We start from the raw sequence: 27,225 nt of genomic DNA, 5'->3' as shown, positions 1-27,225 counted from the left end.
CATCACGGTTATCCATAGCAATTATATGGCGGAGATATGTCGACTTTATCACTGATCTTTAAATTATTTGGGGGAAAAATCACCTTGGTTTCAAAATTTCGAAGCGGGATAGAAGCACGTTTTTCAAACTTCGTACTTTTGAAATATGGTTAGCTAAACTGGTACCCAAAACAATCCATAGATGATTCCTCTGGAAAACATCTAACAGTATCTTTACTGCATCCACCATCCACCATCCACTGCATACTAGTAATACTACATAGATAAGTGAACGTGTCCACTTGATTGATCTTCTTGTTATAACGAAGCAGAACTCTATATAACAGATTTGAAAGCTTCGCCTACCCCATGTTGCAACTTTGCGATCGGTAGGCAACCATATGTTTCTTACCAGAATAGATACCAGAAAACATATATATAAAAAAATATTTTAATTCGCCAGAATGTAAAGAGAATACATACCAGATAATCTAATAGTTCTTGGTAACGAAAATTAACCTGATTTTCAAAAAAGAAGAGAACGCCTCCAAATGTCAAGCAATCTTAATGAAAAATATCATCAGATTCAGCATATTAGAGAATCTTCCTATAGAGGTTTCATTTGTCAGCCAGCAACTGGCTGAAAAAATCCTCGTCTTCTCACTTCTTTCATTTTATTTTGTATTTATTATATCCTTTCCTTTTTTGGTTTCATTCGCCATGTATAGCCAGTGCGATCTTAGAATTTATTTAATAATAAATACTAAATGTAAACAACGGGTTCTGAGTCAATTGGCTATCTTCAAATTTTTATAGGATGTCTATAGGAATAAAAGGGGTTGAGAGGGGAGTTGATTGCAATCTGACCACTTTGGTCACTGAAAAAGGGCAGTAGAACCTTTAGTTTCCATTCGAGTGAGCCCCATTTCTATCTTTTAGGACCATATTTCAGTATGATCCCCCTGGGAAGGAAATAACAAAAAATAAGAAGCTAATAAACCACGTTCCGTGATCTTTCTTCTGGCAAAAAGCAACATTTTTTAGATAGATTCAGCATATTAGAGAACCCTCCTATAGACATTTCATGCTCCTATTCAAATTCATCAAATTTGAACATTCTAACATTCATTTGAGCGTCAAACATTCTAGTCTGTTTGCCCTCTGCCGTTTATGTCAATATATTACCATGGCTCCGGTCTCATTTTTATCAGTTTTTTTTTTTTTTTTTTTTTTTTTTTAGAAAAAATAAGCGTTTGATAGAGCAACAGTGTTGTAAAATTGCGACATCAGCTTATTACTTTTTTTAGTGGATGGCAATGACTGTTTGTCACGTGAGCGGTGGTTTACAGTAATTTAAGTATTTCCGATATGACCAAGAAGACCATTCTGGTGAAGTCAAAAAGCCCTTTAAAGTCAAAATGGGTAAAATTCAGACAACATTAGCTATTAAGAATTATAATACATAATATAAATAGAATACATAAATTAAAATATTAGTAATATAGGCAATAAATTAATTTTATCTTTGTTTTAGCCATTGTTTTGAACAGACAGATATCCCCAAAGCATGGCCAGGAGATAGAGGGGAGCACATAATAAAAGGAATAAAAATATAAACTATCTCGTTGTTTAATAGTAACAGCCTAAACGTAAATGTAAGTATTGTTTTATGAAAAGTACTGTCTTGGTAAGCACAATATTAGTTGGAAGTACCAAGACACTCTTTGTCCCACTCACGATAAAACTCTCTTAGCTCCGAATACCTCAGCAAATGTAGTGGATACAAGTCCATCGGAGAAATTCTTTTCATTTTTTAGGTCATTTTTGACAAGATTATGAGGTACACCTTTGCTTTGAACATGAAAATAATTAGATTAGGAATAACTATATTTCAAAGAAAAAGAATCAAGATACGATGTTGGAAGGACATTCGTAAACGTAAATAAAACAAAAAATGAAAAACTACTCTCACCATACTTATGGTGATGGTATCACCATATGGTGATGGTATGGTATGGTATGGATGGTATGGGTATGGTGATACTTATGGTATCTTATGCCAGCAAATGGTACAAAATTAGAACCACGTGATTCGTCTCTTGGACTTCAGGCAAAAAAAGGACGTTCGATTTGTATTATCTCAGTATTATTTCACTATTATCTCACTATTATTTTACTATTATCTCAGAAATTTTAAAACCAAAGTATATCACGTCCAGAAATGCAACTACTGAATTAAAGGTTCCTGAAAAATAATGACCAAAACCGAATCTTTTTCTCGGGGTGTATAAGTTCTTTAAGACTAGCAAACAGTTGTAATTAAAAGTTGTAACAGTTCCTATGGTAATTGTAACAAATTCAAATTAAAGCAGAGAGCAATAAGGTAAAAGGTAAGGTGAAGAATACGGCATTGAATTTATAATCCTTACCGGCGGTGCTGATGTCCATTTCATGACCCTTCAGCCAAGAAGTGCAATGGGAGGGGGGCAACCATCCTGCATTTTCAACCACCCTTCCTGTTTGCATTCCCCAGATTTATCCAGGTGCCCATTTAGAGCCGAGCCGACTCGGGCTGAGCTTACAGAGTGACGCCACTGACCGTGGTTCAAACGACAAACAACCAGCAACACCAGGACTTAAACACCTTTTCTCCCAGCCAAAGGGCCCAAACGGCAAAGGTGTAAACCACACCTATGTAAGGGTGGCATAATAATGGTATAAATGGAAATCAAGAATTTTCTGAACCCTTTAGCAATGTTGAAACAAACAGCAAAGGAGAATCTACTGGCTGTGATTTACAGAACTACGGGCTCAATAATTTATAGACTGGCTGTATAATCCTACTTAAAAAGTGAGCTTGAATGCCATTAATTTATTTTCGTGACTAATTAACAACGCGTCCGTGATCTTTTTTCTGGCAAAAGTAACATTTTTTTAGATAGGAGCATGAAACCTCTATAGGAAGATTCTCTAATATGATGAATATGATGATATTTTTCATTAAGATTGCTTGACATTTGGAGGCGTTCTCTTCTTTTTTGAGAATCAGGTTGATTTTCGTTACCAAGAACTGTTAGATTATCTGGTATGTATTCTCTTTACATTCTGGCGTATTGAAATGCTTTTTTTTATATTTTTCTGGTATCTATTCTGGTAAGAAACCTATGGTTGCCTACCGATTGAAAAGTTGCATCATGGGGTATGTGAAGCTTTCAAACCTGTTATCGAGTTCTGCTTCGTTATAACGAGAAGATCGATCAAGTGGAATGAAACCTTATATGGTACACAAGGCAAGTTGTGTACCTAAGGGCAAATTGTGGTTCTCGAGTCGCATGTGGCTCTTTGAAAGAATAGGTACGATTCCCGAAAAGAAATGAGAAAATTAAAAGGAATTCATGGAAATAAAAATTACTTTCAATAAATTCAAAATAAAGAAAGTGAGAAGAAACATTTTTGGACAATTCACATACCAGTACGATCACAATGTCTTGAGACAAAAAAAAATTTAATAAAAGTTATTCCAAATAACAATTATAACAAATTACAAAAGAACTATACGAACTTCAATGAGTTCTAAGTCTTAAACTACCTGACAAACTCATACAATCTGCGAGTAAACCTAGTGGAAACTAGTGCCATAATCAAACAACCTTACTAACGTAATTTAAATAATAATGTACCTTACTACCTTACTCATGGTTTTCTAAGGTAAGAAAATCTGTTCGCAGATTATTGTCTATATTAGGCACAGCAAATTCTTGTGAGCCACTTTTTTCAACAACGAAGTTTATAAAATCAAGTTACTGATCAAAACTAAAAAATGAGCATTTAATGTAGTTAATTCGTACCGTGCTAACGAACTATGAATCCTATTTCAGGAAATTGACGGCCAAGTAGCAAACACACATGCCATCTACGAGAAACAACAGCTAGCCAAATTTAAATATTCATGTATGTACTTTTTTGAAGACATGCTCAAGAAAATAAAATACCATAACAACTGACGTTTTTGATATTTCATTCTAAAGATTGGCCTTTGTGAGCAGAGATTACCCCCCCCCCCCAAAAAAAAAAGAATTTTTTTCCGACTCGTAAAAACGAAAAAGTGAATATAAAGAAATTTTTGATGCGTTTTTACAGTTTATTTTGTAATGTCCTCACAGATAAAAGGTCTAGCGCGCTAGCCACCTGGCTCCATGAAGAGGGAGAAATAAAAAAACAACACAATACCAAAATGAAACCGCTAGAAGGCTGGCTAGGGCATAATTAATAAGTGACTAGTTAATATCGAATAATGAGTTTTTGACTAGTAAATTGCTTTTTATTTATTGATTAGACGATTAATACCAACCAAAATAAATTAATATAGAACCCCGCACAAAAAAAAAGAATCGATGAATATACAAATATTAAGTAAAAAATTAAACAAATAAATGATAAAATACTATTACCAGATTTAGTTTATTTAGTCCTTTTGATTTAGTTAGTTTTAAATAAAGTATCTGAATAATATTCAACACTTTGTACCTTGTCCATGGGAGAGACATTTTCTTCAAGCAGCAAAGGAACAATTAGTCGCATGGGATCTTTGACCTTCTCTCCTTCGGCGTCAACGCCCATTGCCAAGTCCTGAAAATATGATTTGATAACTGCATAAGATCCACTGGCTGATTTCCCTTGCTGCAGCGGAGCGGGGGGGGGGGTGAATTTTACTTTCTTTTTTGCTTACTCTACCTTCACTCTGCTTAGCGAAGCTTCATATATAATATTAATAATAAATTAATATATAATAATATTAATAATATTAATAATAATAATAAATATTATTCATATTTAAAAAAGTTGAGTGAATTTTTCTGTCATCAATTTTGTGGGTTTTTCAACGCTCCTGAAAAATTCATGACGCTTCGTTTAGTTTTTCGCCCATTACCCATCTAACTTCTTTTCCATTTTTTAAATAGATATTTATAAAGGTATATTCCTGTAATAGAGATTACATACGTTTTGGATCGTAAATCAAGTTAAAAGTGTGCCATCGACTTATATGTCCTGTTCCCTAACTATGAAAATAAGCATATATCCCTTCCCAGATTAGGCACTGAAAATGTGGATTTATACTAATTTTTCTCTGTTTTGGAAGGAATGTGAGTTTTTAAATTAGAACGTCATCCGTTTACAATCACAGTAGTAATAAAAATACGAAAATAACTTTTTTAGACACTTCATTTATAAAAGCAATATATTTTTTCACTTTTATCCAGGAAGGTGTAATTTTTGATAATAAAATAAAACATGGGGTAGTAGAAGGAGAAAACGGGCCTTGAATAATAATCAAATGAGAGGGGACCATGGATCTTTAATTCTCAGTCTTAAATATTTCAATTTTGGTAGGTAGCAGAAAAAAAATCATATTTACTTGTTAAAAAATTTGAAGGTTAAAGCGGCTAAATTTTTTACATTTTTTTAATCTTCGACAAGTGCATTTTAATGGTTAAGCGGTAAAACTTTTTTACAATTTTATTTTACTACTTTTAATGTTTGGTGTGTGCATTTTAAAGCGGAACCTTTTTCTTACATTTTGTTTTATTATTTTTAATCTTTGGGTAAGCACATTTCAATTTTAAGGCGGTAACCTTTGTTACATTTCTGTTTTACTGCTTTTAGTCTTCGGTAAGTATTTTAATGTTAAAGCATTAATAAACTTTTATTTTTAGTTTTCGGTTAAATCTGAAAAGTGCATTTGCCAACAAAAGATTTTTTGAATTCATCCTAGGGCGTACCTGGGATTTTCGTTGAGGAGTTAGGTGGGTTTACAAAAAAAAAAACTTTAAAAAAAGCTTAAAAACCTTCTTAAAATACTATATTTTCTAAAAATCTTCTTAAAAAATGCATCTTAAAATACTAGTAACGAGCAATAATCGCATAAATATTTATTTATCTTAACAGTTTTTTTCGGAGGACATTGTACTTTCTTCTGCAAATTATCACACTACCAATTTCCGGCGTGAAAAAACGACCGCTGAGTCAAACTTTGGCAAAATTTGTTTCCCTTAAAGACAAAAAAAAATCATAATTGATCATTGCATATAAGCAATAAAAAATATGCTGCGTTGACTAAATGGAGTTCTGCACCAAAAAAACACAGTCTTACAAGAAATCAAAGAAATAAAAGAATTAAGAAAACAGAAAGACAAAAATAAAATTTATAGACAAAAAAAAAAAACATAACAAAGAATAATTTGCAATAAAAGAAAAAAACAATCTTTGAAAGTTACTCTTTCGTTAAGGCTATTTCCGAAAATTCAACTATTTTTCTATACCATATATACTGTTATTTTAGTACTGAAGACGGCAGAAGATCTTGCGAAACTACCTCTAACCTTTCTGTTATTCGGTGTTACCAAATAACATAAAAAGGCTCTGAGACCACACCGAAAATTCATGACGGACAAAAATAAACAACGAACGATAAAAATCAAGAAAACAAATAGACAAATTAAACAAGGGTAATTTTCAACCAGTGAATAACAGAAAGGAAAGAGATATTTTGGCAAGATCCTCTGCCGTCTTCAGTACTAAAAAAATATATATATATATCGTACAGAAGAAAAGATAAACTTTCAGAAGTAACCTTAATGAAAACTCACAGTTTCTTAATCTTGAATTTCACCCAAATAAAAAAAAAGACATTCTTTCTTTTTTTACCCAAATAAAAGCAAAAACTAATCCTGAGAGCCAAATCCTATTCCGCTTATTTGCATTCACTGAACTTAATTGTTGAAGAAAAAATTACGCTGACATAAACTGGGCTATACAGGATTTCAAAAGGAGCGTAATCTTTAATCGCGTTTTTATTTTACACAAATAAAAAAAAATACATTTTTACATCATCCCTTTTTGGCATGATGTTACTAAAATAACACCCAGAAAAGAGTTGTTAATTTGTCACAATATGAATATACTGCAAAGTTAACATAGTCATTTTTTTCATTTGTGTCACTAAAAATCCCTGAAAAAAAAATACCATTATTTTTTGCTTGACTAATTGAGGATGAAAGTCAGGCTTTTAGCAGTTGATTTAAAGCCAGTTAATTTTAGTTCAATTTTTATAGAAAGGCCACATCCAGGGTTTTAGAGAAGTTAGCAAATAATATAAAATCATAGATGATTGAAATGTCTTTCAATTTGGGTGTAAGAGTTTTTTGGAATATAATCAGAAATCACAGTTTCAGAACAGGGTTAGGGTAGAAGAATCATAATATCTAGGTGGAACATTGAAATATAACTTTACTAGAAATGGTTAAACACAGATTAATTTACTATTATTAACTAGACACTGATTGATTAATTAATCTTTAAACACAGTTTTCTTCTTTCTTTCGTATAATTTTTAGTTTAATGTGGGTTCAGTGCAAAATTGACTGGATGTCCGCAAACCAAGAGACTTGAGGTTTAAACTGACAAAATTTGTGCCTAAAATACGTGACACTAGCATGCGTGGCACAAAAGGACCATACTTACAGTCGTTTCGTAATCAAAATATATAATACAAAACAAAAAATCATTTGATTTTTTTTTTTACTGTCCACCTGAATAAAATATTTTTTCAAAAAAATAAAAATCAAATATTACGGGGGGAGTAGAGGATTTTCAAAACTACCAAAATGGGACAGCATTCAAAATCGGCTGAGAAACACTGCTTCAGACCTATTCTTTTTAAATGTAAAGAAAACCAAAATATGCATAAAATTTTCAATTTTTCTAGAAAAGCCACTTCGAAAAAGGCGCTGATTTGAATAATTAGCATGCAGACACCTAAAAAGTCAACGGCGCAAACCTGCTAAGCATGCTAACACTGACAGACCTCACCTGTTCAACTTTGCAAAGACGACTGACTTCACTCTGGTATTTTTTCATACAGTCTTCAGCAAGATTCAGGAGTGACGAGTAGTTACTTAGCTCCTTTTGATACTGTGGCATTTTCTTGATCATCATAGATAGATCACGAATTGACGACTTGTCACCAGCAGTGAGACTCTTCTTTGAATCAACAAAGGTCTTCAAGTTCTTCGTAATATTTCTGCATAAAATAACCAAAAAGTCTCAAATTAGAGGCTCCTCAATTAGATTTTAGAGCCAACCTGATTTTCTTTCTAGTTATTTTAGTTATTTCTTTCTAGTTATTAGTTATTATTTATTAGTTATTATTCCTAGTTATTAGTTTATTTCTTTCTAGTTATTCTAGTTATTTACGGAAGAATCTAAGAGGAACGAAAAGAAATATTGAGGAAAAACGAAACCAAGTGAGAGTGTTGGTTTCGTCTTTTCCTTTATAAAGGAAAAGTAAGATTTGTTTCTTTTAATTTATATGTATATATATATACATATATATCGTCAGTTCTTTTGCCTATTAAATAAAAAAAAAAACAAGTTTTTTTAGCTGAAAGTAAGGAGCGAGATCAAAACTTAAAACGAACAGAAATTACTTCGTATATGAAAGGGGCTGCTTCCTCATCAACGCCCCGCTCTTTACGCTAAAGTTTGACTCTTTCTCTCAACTCTGCTTTTTAAAACAGTAAAAAACTTTAGCGTAAAGAGCGGGGCGTTGATGAGGAAGCAGCCCCTTTCATATACGAAGTAATTTCTGTTCGTTTTAAGTTTTGATGTCGCTCCTTACTTTCAGCTAAAAAAACTTGTCAGCTAAAAGACTCTTTCTCTCAACTCTACTTTTTAAAACAGCAAAAAACTTTAGCGTAAAGAGCGGGGCGTTGATGAGGAAGCAGCCCCTTTCATATACGAAGTAATTTCTGTTCGTTTTAAGTTTTGATGTCGCTCCTTACTTTCAGCTAAAAAAAAAAATTGTTTGTTTTTTTATTTAATTTCTGAACGTTTTCAAATCAATGCATGTTTGGATTTTGGCTCTCCGTAGAAGAATAAATAGCACGAAATTTGCAAGCTTTTTTTTTTTTTTGGCTAAATGGCTTTCTCATAGTTTTGATCGAATGATTTTGAGAAAAAAAGGAACGGTGGAGGAAGCCTAGTTGCCCTGCGATTTTTTGGTTACTTAAAAAGACAACTAGAACTTTTAATTTTTTACGAATGTTTTTATTAGTAAAAGATAAACGTAACTTATCAATTAGCTTACGTAACGAGCTTTTGTAATTTCATGTTTTTATTAAATATATGAGGGGTTCACCCCCTCGTCAGTACCTCGCTCTTTACACTAAAGATTAAATTTTGTCCCAATTCATTAAGAATGACCCCTGAATCACAAAAGCCGTAAAATAAATAGTTGAAATCACTAAAAATACTTTGGCGTAAAGAGCGAGGTATTAGGAGGAGGTGAGCCCCTCATATGCGTAATAGTTTCTGTTCATTTAAAGTTTTAATGCTGCTCCTTACTTCCAGTTGAAAAAACTTTTCATATTTATTTTTTCATTGTTTTTTTTTTAAATAATGCTAGAAAATCATGCGCTTCCTTCATGGAAATTTTCTTCCCCCATGGCAAATTCCTCGATGGAAAGTCCCCCAACATATCCCCCTCAACCCCTCCCCCAACCAAAAAATCCCCCTGAAAACGTCTGTACACTTCCCAATAAGCATTACTATATGTAAGCACTAGTCAAAGTTTGTAACTTGTAGCCCCTCCCACGGGGACTGTGGGGGAGTAAGTCGTCCCCAAAGACATAGTTATATGGTTTTTCAACTACGCTGAATAAAATGGCTATCTTAGAATTTTGATCCGTTGACTTTGGGAAAATAATTAGCGTGGGAGGGGGCCTAGGTGCCCTCTAATTTTTTTGGTCACTTAGAAAGGGCACTAGAACTTTTCATTTCCGTTAGAACGAGTCCTCTCGCAAGATTCTAGGGCCACTGGGTCGATACGATCACCCCTGGGAAAAAAAAACAAAAAAAAAACAAACAAACAAATAAACACGCATCCGTGATCTGCCTTCTGGCAAAAAATACAAAATTCCACATTTTTGTAGATAGGAGCTTGAAACTTCTACAACAGGGTTCTCTGATACGCTGAATCTGATGGTGTGATTTTCGTTAAGATTATATGACTTTTAGGGGTGTTTCCCCCTATTTTCCAAAATAAGGCAACTTTTCTCAGGCTTGTAACTTTTGATGGGTAAGACTAAACTAGAGGAAACTTATATATTTAAAATCAGCATTAAAATGCGATTCTTTTGATGTAGCTATTGGTATCAAAATTCCAAATTTTGGAGTTTTGGTTACTATTGAGCCGGGTCGCTCCTTACTACAGTTCGTTACCACGAACTGTATGATATATCTATTTCTTTCCTTTCTTTTATTGATAAAGATCGGTAAAATGTCATTATCAAACAGTTCGAGGTAACGGACAATAAGTAAGGAGCGATCTGGCTCAATAGTAATCGAAACTATAAGAAACTGAGTTTTGATAACAATGGATACATAAAAAGAATCAAATTTTGATGTTTATTTAAATGTACAAAATTCATAAAGTTTAATATTACCCATCAAAAGTCACGAGCCTGCGAAAATTTGCCCAATTTTTGAAAAAGGAAACACCCTAAAAACATCAAGCTATCTTAATGAAAATCACATCATTAGATTCAGCATTATCAGATTCTTGGGCGTGAATATTCGGATACTGTTAAATTTTCAATGATAGCCCTGGTTAAGAGTCACACTGTTTAAAATTAAATAGTTAAAATTTACTTGACTTAAAAGCGATGCATCATCCGAACGTCAATTTACCCGTAAAAGAATAATGAATTAGTCTTTAATCAATATATATATATATATATATATATATATATATATATATATATATATATATATATATATATATATATATATATATATGTATATATATATATATACATATATATATATATATATATTTATATATATATATATATATATATATATATATATATATATATATATATATATATATATATATATATATAGGTGTGTGTGTGTGTCTGTATATATCTATCCTTCGGAATAGTTTCATAAAAAAAATTTACAAATTGACAGAAAACAGACATCAAAAAAGAAAAAAACCTGTTAGTTCGGATACATAAAGGGGCACCAGACTCAACATGAGGCGACAGAAAAACATGAGCTGATCTCAATCCTCAGGCGAAACAGAAATTGTAAAGGATAAAATCAAAATACAATAAAAAATTGAATCAATTAAGTAAATTGGGGTTGACCAACTTAAAGGAGACGTTACAACAACATCTACATAACAATAATATTATATACAATAGTACAAAACAATAATATTAACGAAAAAATCAATAAATCAGCACACCTTATCATCAGTATGTTTGTCAATTGTTGATTAAGATTTATTTGAAAGATCAATGTAAAACAGCTTACTTTAATTTTGCAGTAAGAGGAACTGATACCAGGGTCGTATCCAGGACTTTTTTCGGGATGGGGGGGGGGTATAAGAACATTTTTCGGCAGGAGGGCGGTATAAAAAACTTTAAACAACGTATCAAAAATTTGTTTATATTCATTTTTGCTACGTTTTCATGAGTCTAAAATAAATTTGGGATGGGGACGGGGGGGGGGGTCAAACACCCTAGCCTCTCCCCTGGATACGGACTTGATTGATAGGTTAGTAAAAACCTCTTTTGGTTTGCTACATGAAGTCTGAATGTTCTGTAGCAACAGTCTTCGGGTTATCTGGAGGATCAATGTAATAGAAAGGAAACAGTTCAAAGACAGAATATTAAACATCCCATCGATGTTATTTGGGTCTTTATTTTACTTTTTAGATAGTTATTTCTATAACTACCTTTTATAACTAATATCAATAGTTCAGTTATTTAAGTTAGTTATTTTATAGTTACTCACTTTTTAGTTAGTTATTACTTAGTCAAATAGTTATTTTTTTCAGTCAATTAGATAAAGATCAATTCCATTTTTGGTCATATTTTGGAACCTGGTGAGGAGATGAACAAAATAGCCAGGCGATCTAAGCGCCCTTTTTCAGGTTAGTTAAGTCTCTTGTTACTTAATTTTCAGCCATTTTAATCTTTTTAGAACTTTATATCTACAGGTAAATATTTCAATCAAGACTTACTGCGAAACTACTGCAATGTGCTGATGTCGAAGTTCTTTCCACTGGTCATCATTTTCATCAAGAAGGACATCCTTTTCCACGCCCGAATTCAAGTACCTGAAAATAAAAACGGATCGATCAAATCCACAACCGCATGTAAAAAAAGAATTCAAATTCATAGATGAATAATATTAGTATATGATAATCATGTAATAAATTCAGACTATAGTTATCATCTTTATTCATATTTAATGAATTGAAAGTCCTTTTGGCACAATAAAGTGCCATTACAGAATAAAAATTTCTAGCAAATTTCGACTGCGAGATCTTTTCATTTTTTCCTGACAATATCTCAGAGATCCACTTGAAAGAAGAGTCTATTGGAATATTAAAACAGCGAAGAAAGATCTTTTCATGATCCAATGGAAAGTTTCTTTCCAGTTATATACTGGAAAGTAAGTCACTTTTGTAATATGCTGATTTAGTTACCTATTTTATATTTAAAATAGCTCTTATACTTATATTTAAGTTCTTCCAACTAACCCCTTAATTCAAATGATAGTCTTTACGACTAGAGCTTCAAAGAGGTTCAATCCAAGACAATTTTTTAATGGGGAAATCAAGGCCGTATCCAGGGAGAGGGAATTAGGGGGTTTTGACCCACCCCCTTCGAAATGTTTCTTCGACTCTTAAACACGTAACAAAAAGAATATAAACAAATTTTTGGTGGGTTTTTTTTGCAAACCCCCACCCCGGGAAAAAATCCTTTTGTAAATCATCCTCCGATAAAAAAAAACATCCTGGATACAATCCTGGGGGAAATGTATCTTACCAAGATTTTAGTTCTACTCCGCTTAACCAACATTGACTTGTTTTTTTTTTGTTTTTTTTTTTTCTTACTTCCAAAAAAAAACAATTTAAAAAAGGTGAATTATATGCCAAGAGCTGGTTCTTGGCATTCTTGCATCAAAGGCTACACAAACGGTTGCTATGATGCAATGGAGGTGGGGTGCAAACGTCACAAATAGAAGTTTATGATGTTTGGTTTCGCTTTTAATGCGTTTGTAGTTAAATGTATGTAATCACTACTTTTATATATAACCCTTGGGTTATCCAGTGCATATTATATTATTATCAAATGAAATGTAAAAACTTATACGAAAAATCTAAAGTTTCGAGATTTTTGGGAAGGGGCACCACTTCGAAACCCCCTCCTCCTGAAAGATACTTTATAAGATGCAGCAGGTTGACTGCGAAATAAACTTGGGGAGACTTTTTTTTAATTAATTAAAAAAAACATTTTTAATTACATTTTCAAGGGTCCCAAAAGGGATTAAATTGAATTTGCGACAGAAGCAATTACTATATTCAGAAGGAGCATAAAAATGGCATCGAGTGGTACGTTAACTGTATCCGTAGGTCAATAATATGGACTACTCCACATTTACCTAGCTTCGTTTCTTCTTCCCAGTAAGAGTTTGCATTGCCTGAAATTGCTGAAAGGTTTGCATTAACAGAATTGGGATTAAATTTAATAGTCAGGGATTATCTTGGCAAGGTTCCTTCAAATTGACCCAACTACCTCTGTCAAATAAATTACCGTCCGTTAAGTGAGTTCAAGCATCTTTTTCGTGTTTCTCGTTACATCTGGCGCGTTAGAGGTCTGGTATATTAAATAATGAAAAAATAAAATAAAATAAAACGAAAGTAAAGAAAACAAAGAATAAAAAACAAAAGAGAAGAAAAGCGAAAATAAGGATGTATTAGACCACAGAAAATACTCGATGAAACTAAACGGATATTTCAGGAGGACAACTGCTTCCCTTTTTCCGAAACAGGGCTGTCGATTCGGAGTTTCGGCAAATTTTTGCTGAATGGAATCGAAGTTGGAGTCGGCATACTGAAAATGTCTTGAGTCACAGTTGGAGCCAAATTCGGCTATACCTTATAACCAACTTCACATCCCTGTTCGGAAATATTAGAGAAAGTCTACAAGAATCATGTTCATATTTTCTGAGCGAAAATGCGAAAGATTTAGAATAGATGAAAATAAAAAGAAAGAAAAACGTGGAGACCAATAAGAAACAAAAACCCAAATTGGAAAAATTAAACAACGTGGAAAAAAATGATAACATAAAACCAAATCTAAAAGAGTAAAAAAAAAGCCACTCAGCTATTCACCCAAAATCTAATAACTAAAAATAAATTGTTCTCACTGAGGTAAATGTTCTAAATTTTCTTATTAAGAAACTAGAGAAGTTACGCTTAGCGGCACATTAGAGATTCGGTAGATTAGAAAGAGGAGATTGAAAAAAGGAATGAAAAAATAAAAGAAAATAAAACAAAATAGAAACAAACTTGTAGACATCATTTTCAATGGGAAGCAAATCATATGCCATGGCTTGAAATGTGAGTTCATGCAACAGAGGTGAGACGCCATCAACCCCACGATCAATGATTAAAAGTTGTGAACGGGACTTCTCAGGGCCATCTCCCATGGTTGGCTCATCTGCTTTGTAACCATCAAGCTTGTGCTGAACAATTTGGGCAAATTCGATGTTTCTCTCGTTATCACTAAGAGTAAAAATAGATCAACATTACTTAAAAGTCTGAGTTTGAAACTTGTCAGTTTAGCTTTAATATTGCTTTCTGTGTAATTGCCTGCGTCTCTTAACATTCTTGTCATAATATCCGACGTTACGAAAAAAAAGTAGATGGCGACTATTACAAACTCCGTAGCTTCTATATAATTAAACGAATCAGTTGAAGAAAAAAAGATAAAAAAAAAAAAAATCTAACTAGGAATGTGTTCCCGGTGGAATAGCAATTTAATTTGTATTTACTTCCAATTTAATGCGAATTAACAACAAACCTGGAGCGGTTTATTAACTTAACTCCCATTTTGATAATTATCAAATGAGTAATTTTAATGAGTATTGGATAAAATGAGACAAATGTGTGTTAATACCATAATACTAATTAATTCTCATAGGTTGGGTCGTTTGCCTCTATTATTTCCAATCTGATGGTAATTGTGCTGAAGCTAATACACCAAAGATACTAGTTAGCCGCATTCACAAAAGTCTAATTAGTAAAAATAATTTTCGACCGATCCGTCTGAATATACTCTCATTTCGAACAAAATATTTATTTTTCGTTAAATATTATTAACTTTTTGTCGAACTTGGAATGTACTCGTTTATACTTTTCAAACTCCACACATGTATGAAAGGAGGGTTAAATATAAGGTACACATCATTGCTAAGCCACAAGTAACTAAGGTGAGTTTTGAGGTAAGTAACATGATGCTACTCCATTTCGTTAAAAGCCAGAATGTGACAAAAATATGTTCTTTGTAAGATAAACATAGAGCTTGAATATGGAAGAATCGCAAAAGGTAGAGCCAGTAAATTTAAATGAAAATTCTACGGGGTGGGGGGGGGTTCATTTACAGGGAGACTAATTTGGGCTATTTCATATTCATCGCACATTAATTCTTTATACAGCCCAGATAAGATCAACTCTCGCTTTCCAGAGCAAATATGGACGCATACCTTCTTTTTTTACATTTTTTCGCAAAAAGTTACCCACATTCTACAAAATAAAAAAATAAATATTAGATTCTCACCAAATGGTCTGACCATTCATTGCACATAAATTCTTTATACTGCCCAGATAATATTAAGCGGTCAACTCTCGCTTTCCAGAGAAAATGTGGATGCATATCTTCTTTTTTTTACATTTTTTCGCAAAACGTTGCCCGCATTCCGCAAAAAAAAAGAAATATTAAATTGTCACCAAATGGTATGAGAAGAGGTCATATGGAAGAGTTCGAAGGGGGTTGGAAATTCATACGAGGGCTAAAGAGTGAAGCTTTGAATAGGCTGAGGTGGATGAGAAGTGTGCGCAGCTGTGCTGGCCAGGATAGCTTGATGTTGCAGTGGGTTGTTAATAGTAGGCTAGATAGTGGTAGTAAAGGACTATATAGATTTTTAAATACCAGTCGTGCATTCGCAGGGATGTTTCTGGCTTTCAATATTGATTATAGAAATCTAGAAAAAATCCTAGAAATCTATAAATTTATCTAAAAATCTAGATTTCTATTAAATCATACGCATTAAAATAAAGAGAATGGATTTTTTTTTCTTTTTTTATTGCTACTGATTCTCTTTTCAAACTATTATATAACACTCAAAAACACTAAATAAAATTGAAAATGTAATTAAATACAGGGAAAAATCATAAAAATTCATTATTCAGATTTCTAAATAAAGTGTCTGTCATATATAAACCAATAAAATGCTTCCGCAGTATGGCATCAAGGTTTTCCTTGAAAACATATTTCCATTCATGAAAAATATTATTCCGCCCCTTGAACATCCGGAATTAAGAGATTAACAAATACAAAATAGAAATTTTTTTTATACCATATACAAAAACTTAATAATAAGGGTTCGGAAAGACAAAGGGTTATATGAGTGAGGACAGACAGTAAGCACATTTTTGTATAGACTTTCGGTTTACTCAAAAAAGAATATTCGTATGGCCCAGCGATCAATTAGTAGATTGGAAGAGATTTAATCAGCTTCCGCCTCTATAGCAAGTATTTAAGCTTTGAAAATATTCAGTTTTATCAATCAGACAGTCAAACTCAATCAAGTCAGGATAATAACAAACAACCTCAAAATGAGTGTTAATCTAGAAAGAAATTCTTAGATTGAAAACTGGGACAGAATACACCCATAACGAAGAAATGATTTAGCTTTTAGTTTCCCGATCTAGTGATAAAGAATATCACTCCTTATCCAACAAACATTTCAATTAACTCTAAATAAATAAATTTTTATCCGTGCTTACTAAAGTTTGCATATATACGGATATTGATTAGCTTGTGTTTCCTGTGCATTTGATTTGTTTCATTCGCACTTATATTTACTTAGGACAGTGGCTAATAAAGTGCAGCTTTTTCGCCCCTCAATTACATCTCTGGTAATATCTTCGGTAAAGCTTTTTTAAGCTTATTTATATTATATATATATATATATATATATATATATATATATATATATATATATATATATATATATATATATATATATATATATATATATATATATATATATAATTATATAATAATATATAATATTATTATATATCATATATTATATTATATATATAACATATATATTATATTATATTATAATTTTAATAATATATAAATATATAATATATTATTATATATATTATATTAATTATTAAACGATAGAAAATGAATTGGAAAACCCTAAAGGTTTCATAGCTATAAAAACAAATGCTTAAAAGAACCATTGTCATGTTTTGTTTGATAGAAGGTTTCCTGGTGTAAAAGATAGATTAGGAGGTTCATCTAAGAGAAGTAAATTAGCAAAATACAGTGTTATTGGTGAATATAAAAATATAATGTGAATTTGATTATAGTTTTTTTCCTATGTAAATGGAAGTTACAAAACTTGGACAATAAGGCGATCTCTTAAATTCAATGACGAATGTAAAGAATTTGTTAAAAAAAAAAACAGTTTATTACCCCTTAAAGAAATGAAACCTGAAAAGCTAATTTACGCCAGCGAGTTTGATTATAGTTATATATATATATATATATATATATATATATATATATATATATATATATATATATATATATATATATATATATCTTTAATATATTATTTGTTCGTGTAATTAATGAGTTGAACAAAATTTTTACATATAACTCTATAACTGTTAATATATGAAAGTAATACTTTTCAAATAATATTTTGATTTTAATTTTATGTTTAAATTAACTGACTGAAATGCAAGAATTACTAAAAGAATGGTTCTTAATTGAAGTTTTATTTAATTCGTAAGAGTGTGCTTCAAGGAGGGGGGGGGTTGCAATTAAAAAAAGACCATAGGAAAGAAATAACTCGTGCGAAAAAAAAATAACAGAAGTTACCGCTTTCGTGGAATCTAAAATATAGATATATCTTTGAATTCTTTAAAACGATATTTTTGCAGTTGAATTTAACTACCAGATAGTTAAAATTTGAAAAATAAATATTTTAAATTCTAAATTCCCAGGGACGTCGGTCATGGCTAGTCAGTTACATAATTACCGTGTATATGCGGGAATATTCAAAAGAATCTTCTAAGAACACTAGTGCTTTATAAGCTTTCAAAACCAAAAAATAGTTAGATATGTTGAAGTACCGAGTACAGTGAAATGAAATCAGCCAATCAGCAAAATCAGCTAAAAATGGCACCAAACACCTTAAGAAGATATAGTGTCCCTTTGAAGATTGTCTCTGGGAGTCAACAGATTATTCATATTTTTACAGACAAAAGCACTGTCAAATTCAACTCATCAGGTTTGCTTATTAATTTTTACAATTCGATGTGACAACACTGCCAAAATGTGATGCTGCCTTAAAAACTTCATAATTTTACAACTACCAAAAGAGAAGTCCTAAAAAATCACGGTTTTCAGGTATGAATAGACCTAAGATAGGTTAAGCGAGGCCAAAACAATTTAATAGGTTAAGCGAGGCCAAAAAGTCCTTGGCATTTTAAATTTGTTCTTAGTAAATGGTGTGACTATAATTAGTATTGTGAGTGGATTCAATAAACTGAGTCGCTCAATCAAAAAACCCCAATTATTTCAGTGATTCGAAAAATTCCTTTAGACTATCTCAAGCAAGTATCTTATAGCCAGCCACAGCCGTACCGTAAAAAAATGTCTATTAAAATTTGAAAAGTCTAAACTACAGGGACAAGTGCTTATTTTGAATTTATAGAAGTTGGGGAAGGAATCCACATCAACACTATATACAAAAAAATAGTCTTGTTATTGTTACACCACAGAGAACTACTTTTATAGTGAGTAGTTGTAAAAAAAAATGTCCTTCTTTTTGTTGGCAGAAATTTTTATACAGGCGAACCAATCAGGTCAAACTTAAGTTTTTGCTCTTTTTACTGGCTTAACATTTCACAAAGGATATGCTAACAATAAGGAATAATGTAATTGGAATACTAAAATACTTTAGAGATACAAACCAAGAAATTAACGCATAACTTTTATCGTAAAATCCTATCTTTACTCGTATGCCCCTCGAAAAGTCAAAATTAATATAAGAGTCATTTTTAACCCCCACCCCTCAGAGTTTAGCGGAAGGTAACCTCTCTTTTCAATTATATGTCCATGGCCTTTTCCCATGGTTATAAGAATGTTTGCATAAGCAAATCCCCTACAAGGGGATTCACGAAGACGGTTACAAGTCATTGAACAAAGATCGAAAAATAAACGTTTTAAAGACGCCTACAAGGGGATTCACGAAGACGATTACAAGTTGTTAAACAAAAATCATAGACAAATATTCTTTGGCAGAAATATGAGCCAAAAATTTATTTCATAAGACAGAATATAGTTGGCAAAACTTTTTAATGTGAGCCTTCAACTTCAAAAACCTAATTTATATTTCACTTACGCTCGATATCTCACAGCAGGATATTCCCCTAACGTGGCACAAAGGGTGGCGATTTGCTCTGCCATTCTTTCCATTGCAGCAGTCCTTTGAGAGGCTTTGTTCTGATTGTAGTAACATTGGAAACCATCAGGAAAATCAAGTGAAAAGACCTAGAAAAAAAAAATCAAGATGGCATTGGTTGCTTGACGCTACTCAATTGAGAATTACGCCCAAGTAATATAAAAAAAAAATTCGAAGTAGAGTAAATTTTGATATTTAAGTTGGAACTCGTATCTCAGCGAACATTCCCTTACAAAAAATTTTTCCTCTTGAAAAAAAAGTGTTATTGATCGCACCAGCCTCTTTCTCTTTCTTTTTCATTCTTTTCTTCTTCTTTTTCTTACTCTTTACTCCAATACTCACTGCATGCCAGCACAGAGGGTGGGATTCACCCTCACGATAGGCTCTGGAGAATCTGAGTAACATTCTTTACCCAATTTTGGCCACAAGCCTCCACCTGCCCAAGATAGATGCTGCTAGGCCGAGGAGCATTAAGAAAATATGTAATACCTGAAAGAACTGACCCCTACGAGGTTAACCGACATTCTATGCTTAGTTTGAACTCCAGAACGTTTCTGGAGCTATTCTATTTCATTCATTATTTGCTCTCAAATTTAAACGTTTTAGAAGCGTATTAGCACCGTTTTTATATTTTAAACAAAAAAGCTCACGTTACGACATTTCATCAAAATACGAATCAAACAAGGGCAAAACAATTCAATTCCTTCAAAACAAACGATTCCTTCAAGACTGCGCAAAATATACACAAATATTTCAAATTTATATGAATGTATTATTGGCTTCTAAGGAATTTTTTCTTTTTCTTATTGTTCTTTTTTATTTTATTTTGATTTATTTATTGATTATTATTTTGTTTTTATTAGCCTTTGGATGGTTGTCTCTGAACTATGTTGGAAATGTTTATTTGACATAGCACCTTATTTTGACTTGGTTTAAAGCAGGTGGTAGACACCATTCTTTTCTTTTTCAGTCCATGTTTTCTCTCTTTACCAATACCCCAATACCTGAATTACTGGCACCGCATCCTTGCTGGGGGAACGAGGTCAAGATTTTTTTTTCTTTTCGATTTTTTTCAACCATTCAACCTATCTTGAATAGTCAGATGTTTAAAGGCAGTAAGATCACACAAATACAAGCAATACCCTAATTTCCGTTGAGGCAAAAATAACCTAGAGAGACCTGGACATCAAACTTGATCCATGCTTGAACTGACTTCACCAAGCTATGCCATGGTGATGCCAAGCCATGCCATGCCACGCCATGGCATGGTTACGACGTTTTCAGAGAAATGCAAGGTTTCGTTTTCAGTGGTGTGACTACTCTGGTAGCTAGCATTCCCTCAACAAGTAGAAATAAAGTTTTCAGCAGAATTTTTAGGATTTCGAGGATGATTTTGGGTACAACAAACTGAATGAAATTATGCTTCTAGAATCAGAAATGGAGAAATGAGATTGAATAGGCTTATCTACAAAATGGGATTTTATGGTAAATACTGATCAGGTTTAAGCAATTGGAGACACATCAAAATATAAGAAGCATTTCCAGCTTTCGTATAGTTTTACATCTGACCCAGAGTATAGCAAGACTTATTACTAGAATTCTTCTATTTGGTTAATCAGGCTTTGTTGTTAACTAATTTAACTAATGTTAACTTTGTTGTTAACTTACACCTTACTAATAGCCTTACATACGAGCACTCACAGAGAAGGCAACTGTGACAGTAATCGACTGGGTCGTTAAGTGATCGAACTTATGGTAATTTTTAGCCCTGACTCGAAACAAAATCCTACAGACGCCTCTATTCTGACTCTCAGAATTCACTGTTTCTTTGGAATTTTACGGGTATGGTATTTGTATAAGCATATTACTTCCAAATTAGCAATGTCGACAAACTACAAACTCAACAATAATCACGTCAGCAACAGCAAGATATATTGAAGAGGAGACGTACGGCTTTACAGTACCCTACCCTCCTGAAACTCTACAAACCAATATAAAAATGTTAAAAGGTTTCACAAAAGCGGGCATTTGACCCTTAACGCGGTCAGCATCAATAACAAATTAGTTAGGGTCACCCCCCCCACCCGTTTGATCAGTCATTAGTAATTCGAAAATACTTATCGTCAAAGTTAGACTTTTTACAGTAAGCATTGAAAAGAGAATTCATTTTACCTCAAGGAAAGATTAATTTATTTATTTCTTAAATAAGTTTTGTAGATTTTTTTTATTTGTCGGCTGTCAACTTATTGTTCAATAGTTTTGTTTTTGTCTTTTAGGGTGTTTAATAAGTTTCTATATTTTAAGCATATTTCTTAGAAAAATACACAAATAGAATGGCTTCAATAATGAAATTCAGAAATTACATTTTCAACCCAGATAGCTTTTCTGTTTTCTTGGAGAAATCTAAAATCTAAATCCTTTCTTCCTGCTAGAATTACTTTCATAAGCTTATCATGCTGCCACTAGGGAACATTCTTTTCTATGGGGAAAAAGAGCCACCTCATCCTCTGAAGTCTTCACAGCCCACTGTTAAGGATTTTTTGGCTATTTTAAGAAAGTCACCAATTGACCCTCGGCAAAATCAGCACTACTAACAGCTTAGTTTGTGTTAGTCCCCCCCCCTCCCATGGTTTTATCATTAAAAAAAGTTTTAGAAAAAAGATGAATTTTACGGTGAAGTTTGGGAATTTTATTTTCTCTTTTAGGATATTGTAACAGTTCGGTAATTTTTCAAGTATACTTCTTCAAAAACTTCGGTAAAAAATAGCGAATGGAAAAAAGGCTATGGAATAGTATTAAAAATTTCACTTTACATCTAGATGGCTCAGCTGTTATGAAGAAATCCAAAAACCTAAATGTTTTTTTTACAACTATAACCAAATTTTTTAAGCTGTTCTTGCGCGTATGTCCATAGCATCTTGTCTTCTTAATTCCCCTGCCGGCTTGGGGCCAGCGCTGGGAGATGACACACCATCCTCTTCCAGGACATCCAGTTTTGAGCAGCCACAGGTACATCTTCAGGTCTTAGTCCTGCCTTGCTTAAGAACAGATGTAGGCTTTCGAAGCCACGGACGACCATTCTTATTCTTGGACGATCACGTGTCGCTTCCAGCCTCCAAAGCAACATAGCCTTCTATTCGGCTTATTGTATCTTCAGGAATACAATGCGAATCGGGTTAAGTTTTATATTTTTGGTCAAAACATTGGCTGTATACATAGTGCTTTTTTAAAAGATGTCAGGCGTATGTCCGGCGCGGTGCCAGAAAATAGATAAAAAAGTTCGTAAGTTCCTTCGAAACAGGAACAGTGTATTTAGGGATCATCTTTCAGGAACACATCATCATTTTTCTTGAAGAAAAAAGCCTTCTTTGAACATAATTTTTATGACTTTTGAAAGGTTGATAACGACAATGGTGAGACAAAACTGATGAAGAAATAAACCATTTTAAGTTTATCTTTTAATTCTTATCCATATATATTTTCACTGGTGGCTCTTCTTTTGGTGAAAAGAAATTTGCTGAAGTTTCAAAGCTTTGGAAAAACAAGTATGTAAGGTTATTAATTCCAGCCTTTGGACAAGTTTTCGACAGAGAAATCTTCGAAATTAATAATCGAGTTATTAATTGTGACAGAGAAACGTGGGGACTGCTTTCCAAAAATCTTGTGACTCAAAAATTTCTTTCTTTTTACCAGCTTAAAATTTCACGCTAGGGACTGTGAAACCAATCACAGTCCCTTACTATTTTGAAATTACTATTTTGAAATTACTATTATGCATTACTATTTTGAAAAGCATTGCTATTTGTCTCTCTAGGAATAAGAAATATTGTGACAGCTTACGAAATATAAATAAAGAGGATTCAAATTAAGCCATTTTTACCATAGGTTTATAGATAAATAATTTTTCTTTTTCTCTTTAATAGAACTAATAACTAACCTGACTTTCATATGGAAGGAAAGCAATGTTGATTTCTTTCAGGGTTTTTATGTACTTTCCAGAGATGTGCTTGCAAAGTTCATTAAAGAGCTCTTCTGGACAGGCTGCATGCAAATAAAACATAGAATTAGTCAAAGACAGGGACAACAATACTTAAAACAAAGCAATTTGAAAGTGCAACCAAAAAAAAATTGTTATTAAACTTTCCTAACCTAGAAAACGACTTTCTTTATTCTGAGACAGCAAACAAGCGACGTTGCTAAGCATATTTTGGTTGCTAAGCCCCTCTTAAAAATTTCTATCTAAAAGATGAATCCTTTAAAATACCATCCTAAAGCAGAATATTTAATATCGTCTACTCATATTTATAACATTTAATTTTAAGCGTGAAATTACCATCTAACTTAATTCAATCAAATTCCAGCTGTTACATCTGCTACAAAGCTAAATTTCTGGTCTTCCTAGAATATTTTAATATATATAAAACAAAGAATCACTTGAATACCTATCTAAAAAAGTTTGTCAATATCAAATATTTTCTGCTGCAAATCGGGACGAATGGGTGCAATGGGAGCACCCATTTTCTTTGAGTATCTTTTTAGTATTACTGTTGCATATTAACTTCATCTACTAGGTTTTTTTCTCTGTGTTTATCGTATTTCACTGTTTTGTTGCTTGTTCGTTTTATAAGCAGATAAGAAATAGTTATCTTCTCTTATTTCCAAGAGTAATCTTACCGGCCGAAAAAAAATGAATTTTCCAACTCGAAAAAAGTCAACCAACCTATGTATGTAAGTAAAATGTATTTATCATCAGACAAAATTAGATTCAGCTATCGAGGTCAAGTTCGAACCCTTCTAAAACATATTTTCAGGCCTCACTGTATTTAGACTTCTCCGTATTTAGAGACACTATATTTGACGGCAGTTAGTTTCAAGTCTAGATTAAGTATGGGTGTCCGTCAACCTCGACATGGGAAATGCAAAGGGCCAGTTATTTTCTATCTGATTTAGTTTCAAAAACAAAACCTGGTATCTACAGGGGTAAAAATCAATTTTATTGTTTTTTAGAGCCAAGACATAGGATAAGTATAGTGCGGAAAAATAAAACCTGGCATCCTCATCCAGCAGAAAACGAGTAACAAAGACAGCAAGAAAGCAAAAATTCTTAAATCTGTTCATAAGATTCTTTATCTATTTCTTCTGTTCCAAAAATCTAAAAAAAGACAGTATTTTGAAACTTTCGGGAAAAATCGGAACATGCGTTGCTTTTCTAACCCAATTAGTACAATAGCAAAGAAGGTGTTACAGAAAAGAGATAGGAAAAATCGCAGTATCTTACAAATAATAACCTTTTACTGGACTATACACTTTTTTTCAAACAAGTTTTTCATTTATCATCAACTTATTAATTCAAATGCATTTCCTGATCTTCTTCCTCTGGCGTCTCAAAATTTCGTACAAGGGGACATAACTTACAGTTATCCAGGCATTTCTCCTCAAAGCGGCAACGCGCCCATTTTCTTACCAACCGTGTTGTCAATCTCTGGAACAAATTACTGCCAGACACCGTTGCTGCCCAAACCACAGACAGCTTTAAGAACCATCCGGACAACGAATGGTCAACAAAAGAATGGAAGTATAACTGGGAAGCACTCGAATCAGCAACATCAAACCATTAGTCTTTCGAGGGGAATTATATGTATTGTAATTCGAATTTGAATTGTATTTTGTATTGTCTTCTATTTAATATTAATAAACTTCTCTCTCTCTCTCTCTCTCTCTCTCTCTCTCTCTCTCTCTCTCTCTCTCTCTCTCTCTCTCTCTCTCTCTCTCTCTCTCTCTCTCTCTCTCTCTCTCTATCTCTCTCTCTCTCTCTAGTCAAGTGTACCTATTCAACTATGTATAATATATTATCAACTCTGGAGTTTCTACAAGGAAAAATCCTTAAATTGCTCCAAGCTGCAATTTTAGGTATTTACTTGAAATCCAACTTTCCAGCTTCCACACTCTTTTGATGCCAGACATAGGCTTCAAACACAGTTTTTGCATTATTGGGAGACATTGTGTTGGGAGTGTTATTATAAACTGTGTTATAAACACTGTTATTTATACTACATTGTTGACTATACCATTAAAGATGCCTTCAAAAGTACGCTTCGCTCTATATTGACAATACAAGGTAGCCAGTCATCTTTGAGCTATCAAAAAGCTATTTAAACAGTCTTCCAAATTCAAAAGCGGTACTGGGGAGAGATGACACATTCGTCTATAAACACACTCACCAAACATAAAAAATTCAGCATAAACTGTTTATTCATTAAAACTAACGGTTATTCAGCATTATAGAAAATGCTGTCAAGGGAATTATTGTATTTCCATGTTGTCAATGTTGTTCAGGACATTGTTATATCTATGTGCTTTTCTAAGCATAAAAACAATAATTCAAAACAGAAATCCAGTTTTTGACAAAAACTGCATATTCACATAAAAGACGATGTCACATGAAGTATGATATTTACAATAATTCATAAAAATAATTAAACATAGCCACTACTAAAAGGCCGAATAAAAAAGAAACAAAAAGTTTGTTCTTCTGTCATATTTGATTTAGAAATACAACCAGACCTGCTCCTGTAATTAGAAATTTCCCTCCCCCCCCCCGCCCTGTGTTTGGGGTATCTAGATGAAATAACAAATTCGAGTTTATAGATTTTCTATAAAAGGTCTTAGAGACAAGTATAAAGGGGGAGGGGTTAACACCTTGGTTAACGAGCTGGTTAACCAAGGAGCAAACTATATAGCTTGAGTAAAATATACGTCAACAATTTAATACGTTTGTTCCTATTAGAAGCAGTCAGATTAAATGAGCAAGCTAAATACCTTCAGTAAAATATACATGAGCAGCCTTATACTGAGTTCTCCCTGGACATCCAAAATCGGCGATGAGAGGTTTTACAGAATCATTTGTAGGAGTCAAAAGATAAACAGCTTCCAAATCACGCAATGGCTCCCTACTTTTGTTTATATCCTCAACAACTGAAAATGAAAGTTTCATCTTTTTGAACATTTTGACTAAGCACTATCAAATCTTGCAAAAAAAAATTAACTGAATACAAATCTAACTCATGTAATAATAGTTCAAGTCTCTTTTTTGGAGAAAAATCAATAAAAAAATGGTATATTTCAGGTGAAGCATCTTTAGAGAAGGAAACATGTTAAAGAAACAATTTCATACTTCATAATATGAAGAATACACATTTAATTCGCAGCACCACTATAATTTACCCCAAATACCCCTAATGTGCAAAAATATATTCCAAATCATATATTTCTCATCTATTCTCCCAATGTGTCTCTCTTGTTTCAACCTCTGTACCTGTAAACTGAACCAACTGTGACGAAACAAGAACCGGAAAAAAAAGGAGGCGGGAGGAGTCAAAAGATAAACAGCTTCCAAATCACGCAATGGCTCCCTACTTTTGTTTATATCCTCAACAACTGAAAATGAAAGTTTCATCTTTTTGAACATTTTGACTAAGCACTATCAAATCTCGCAAAAAAACCCACAAAAAATTAACTGAACAATAATCTAATTCATACATGAGATATGAGATATACATTTATTAAGAAAAGAAAACAAACACTATTCGCCATTCGCCTGCCAAAAAAGGCAAT

General features: G+C 32.7%; 1 protein-coding gene across 2 annotated transcripts in view; it reads right to left on the bottom strand.

Annotated features, from left to right (window-relative positions):
* The window catches only part of LOC136036993 (protein ROP-like), a 102,832-nt gene that overhangs the window by 13,950 nt on the left and 61,657 nt on the right, over positions 1-27,225 (bottom strand). For both annotated transcript variants that reach the window (XM_065719394.1, XM_065719393.1), the window contains exons 3-9: positions 26,431-26,586; positions 23,549-23,652; positions 19,552-19,700; positions 14,408-14,623; positions 12,071-12,166; positions 7,849-8,059; positions 4,507-4,608 (exon numbers count right to left, since the gene is read on the bottom strand). In XM_065719394.1, coding sequence (XP_065575466.1) covers positions 4,507-4,608; positions 7,849-8,059; positions 12,071-12,166; positions 14,408-14,623; positions 19,552-19,700; positions 23,549-23,652; positions 26,431-26,586 — 1,034 coding nt within the window. The remainder of the gene's footprint in view (positions 1-4,506; positions 4,609-7,848; positions 8,060-12,070; positions 12,167-14,407; positions 14,624-19,551; positions 19,701-23,548; positions 23,653-26,430; positions 26,587-27,225) is intronic.

Source organism: Artemia franciscana, chromosome 16 (assembly GCF_032884065.1).
Source record: "Artemia franciscana chromosome 16, ASM3288406v1, whole genome shotgun sequence".
Taxonomy (NCBI): Eukaryota; Metazoa; Arthropoda; class Branchiopoda; order Anostraca; family Artemiidae; genus Artemia; species Artemia franciscana.
This window is presented reverse-complemented; position numbering and strand designations above follow the sequence as displayed.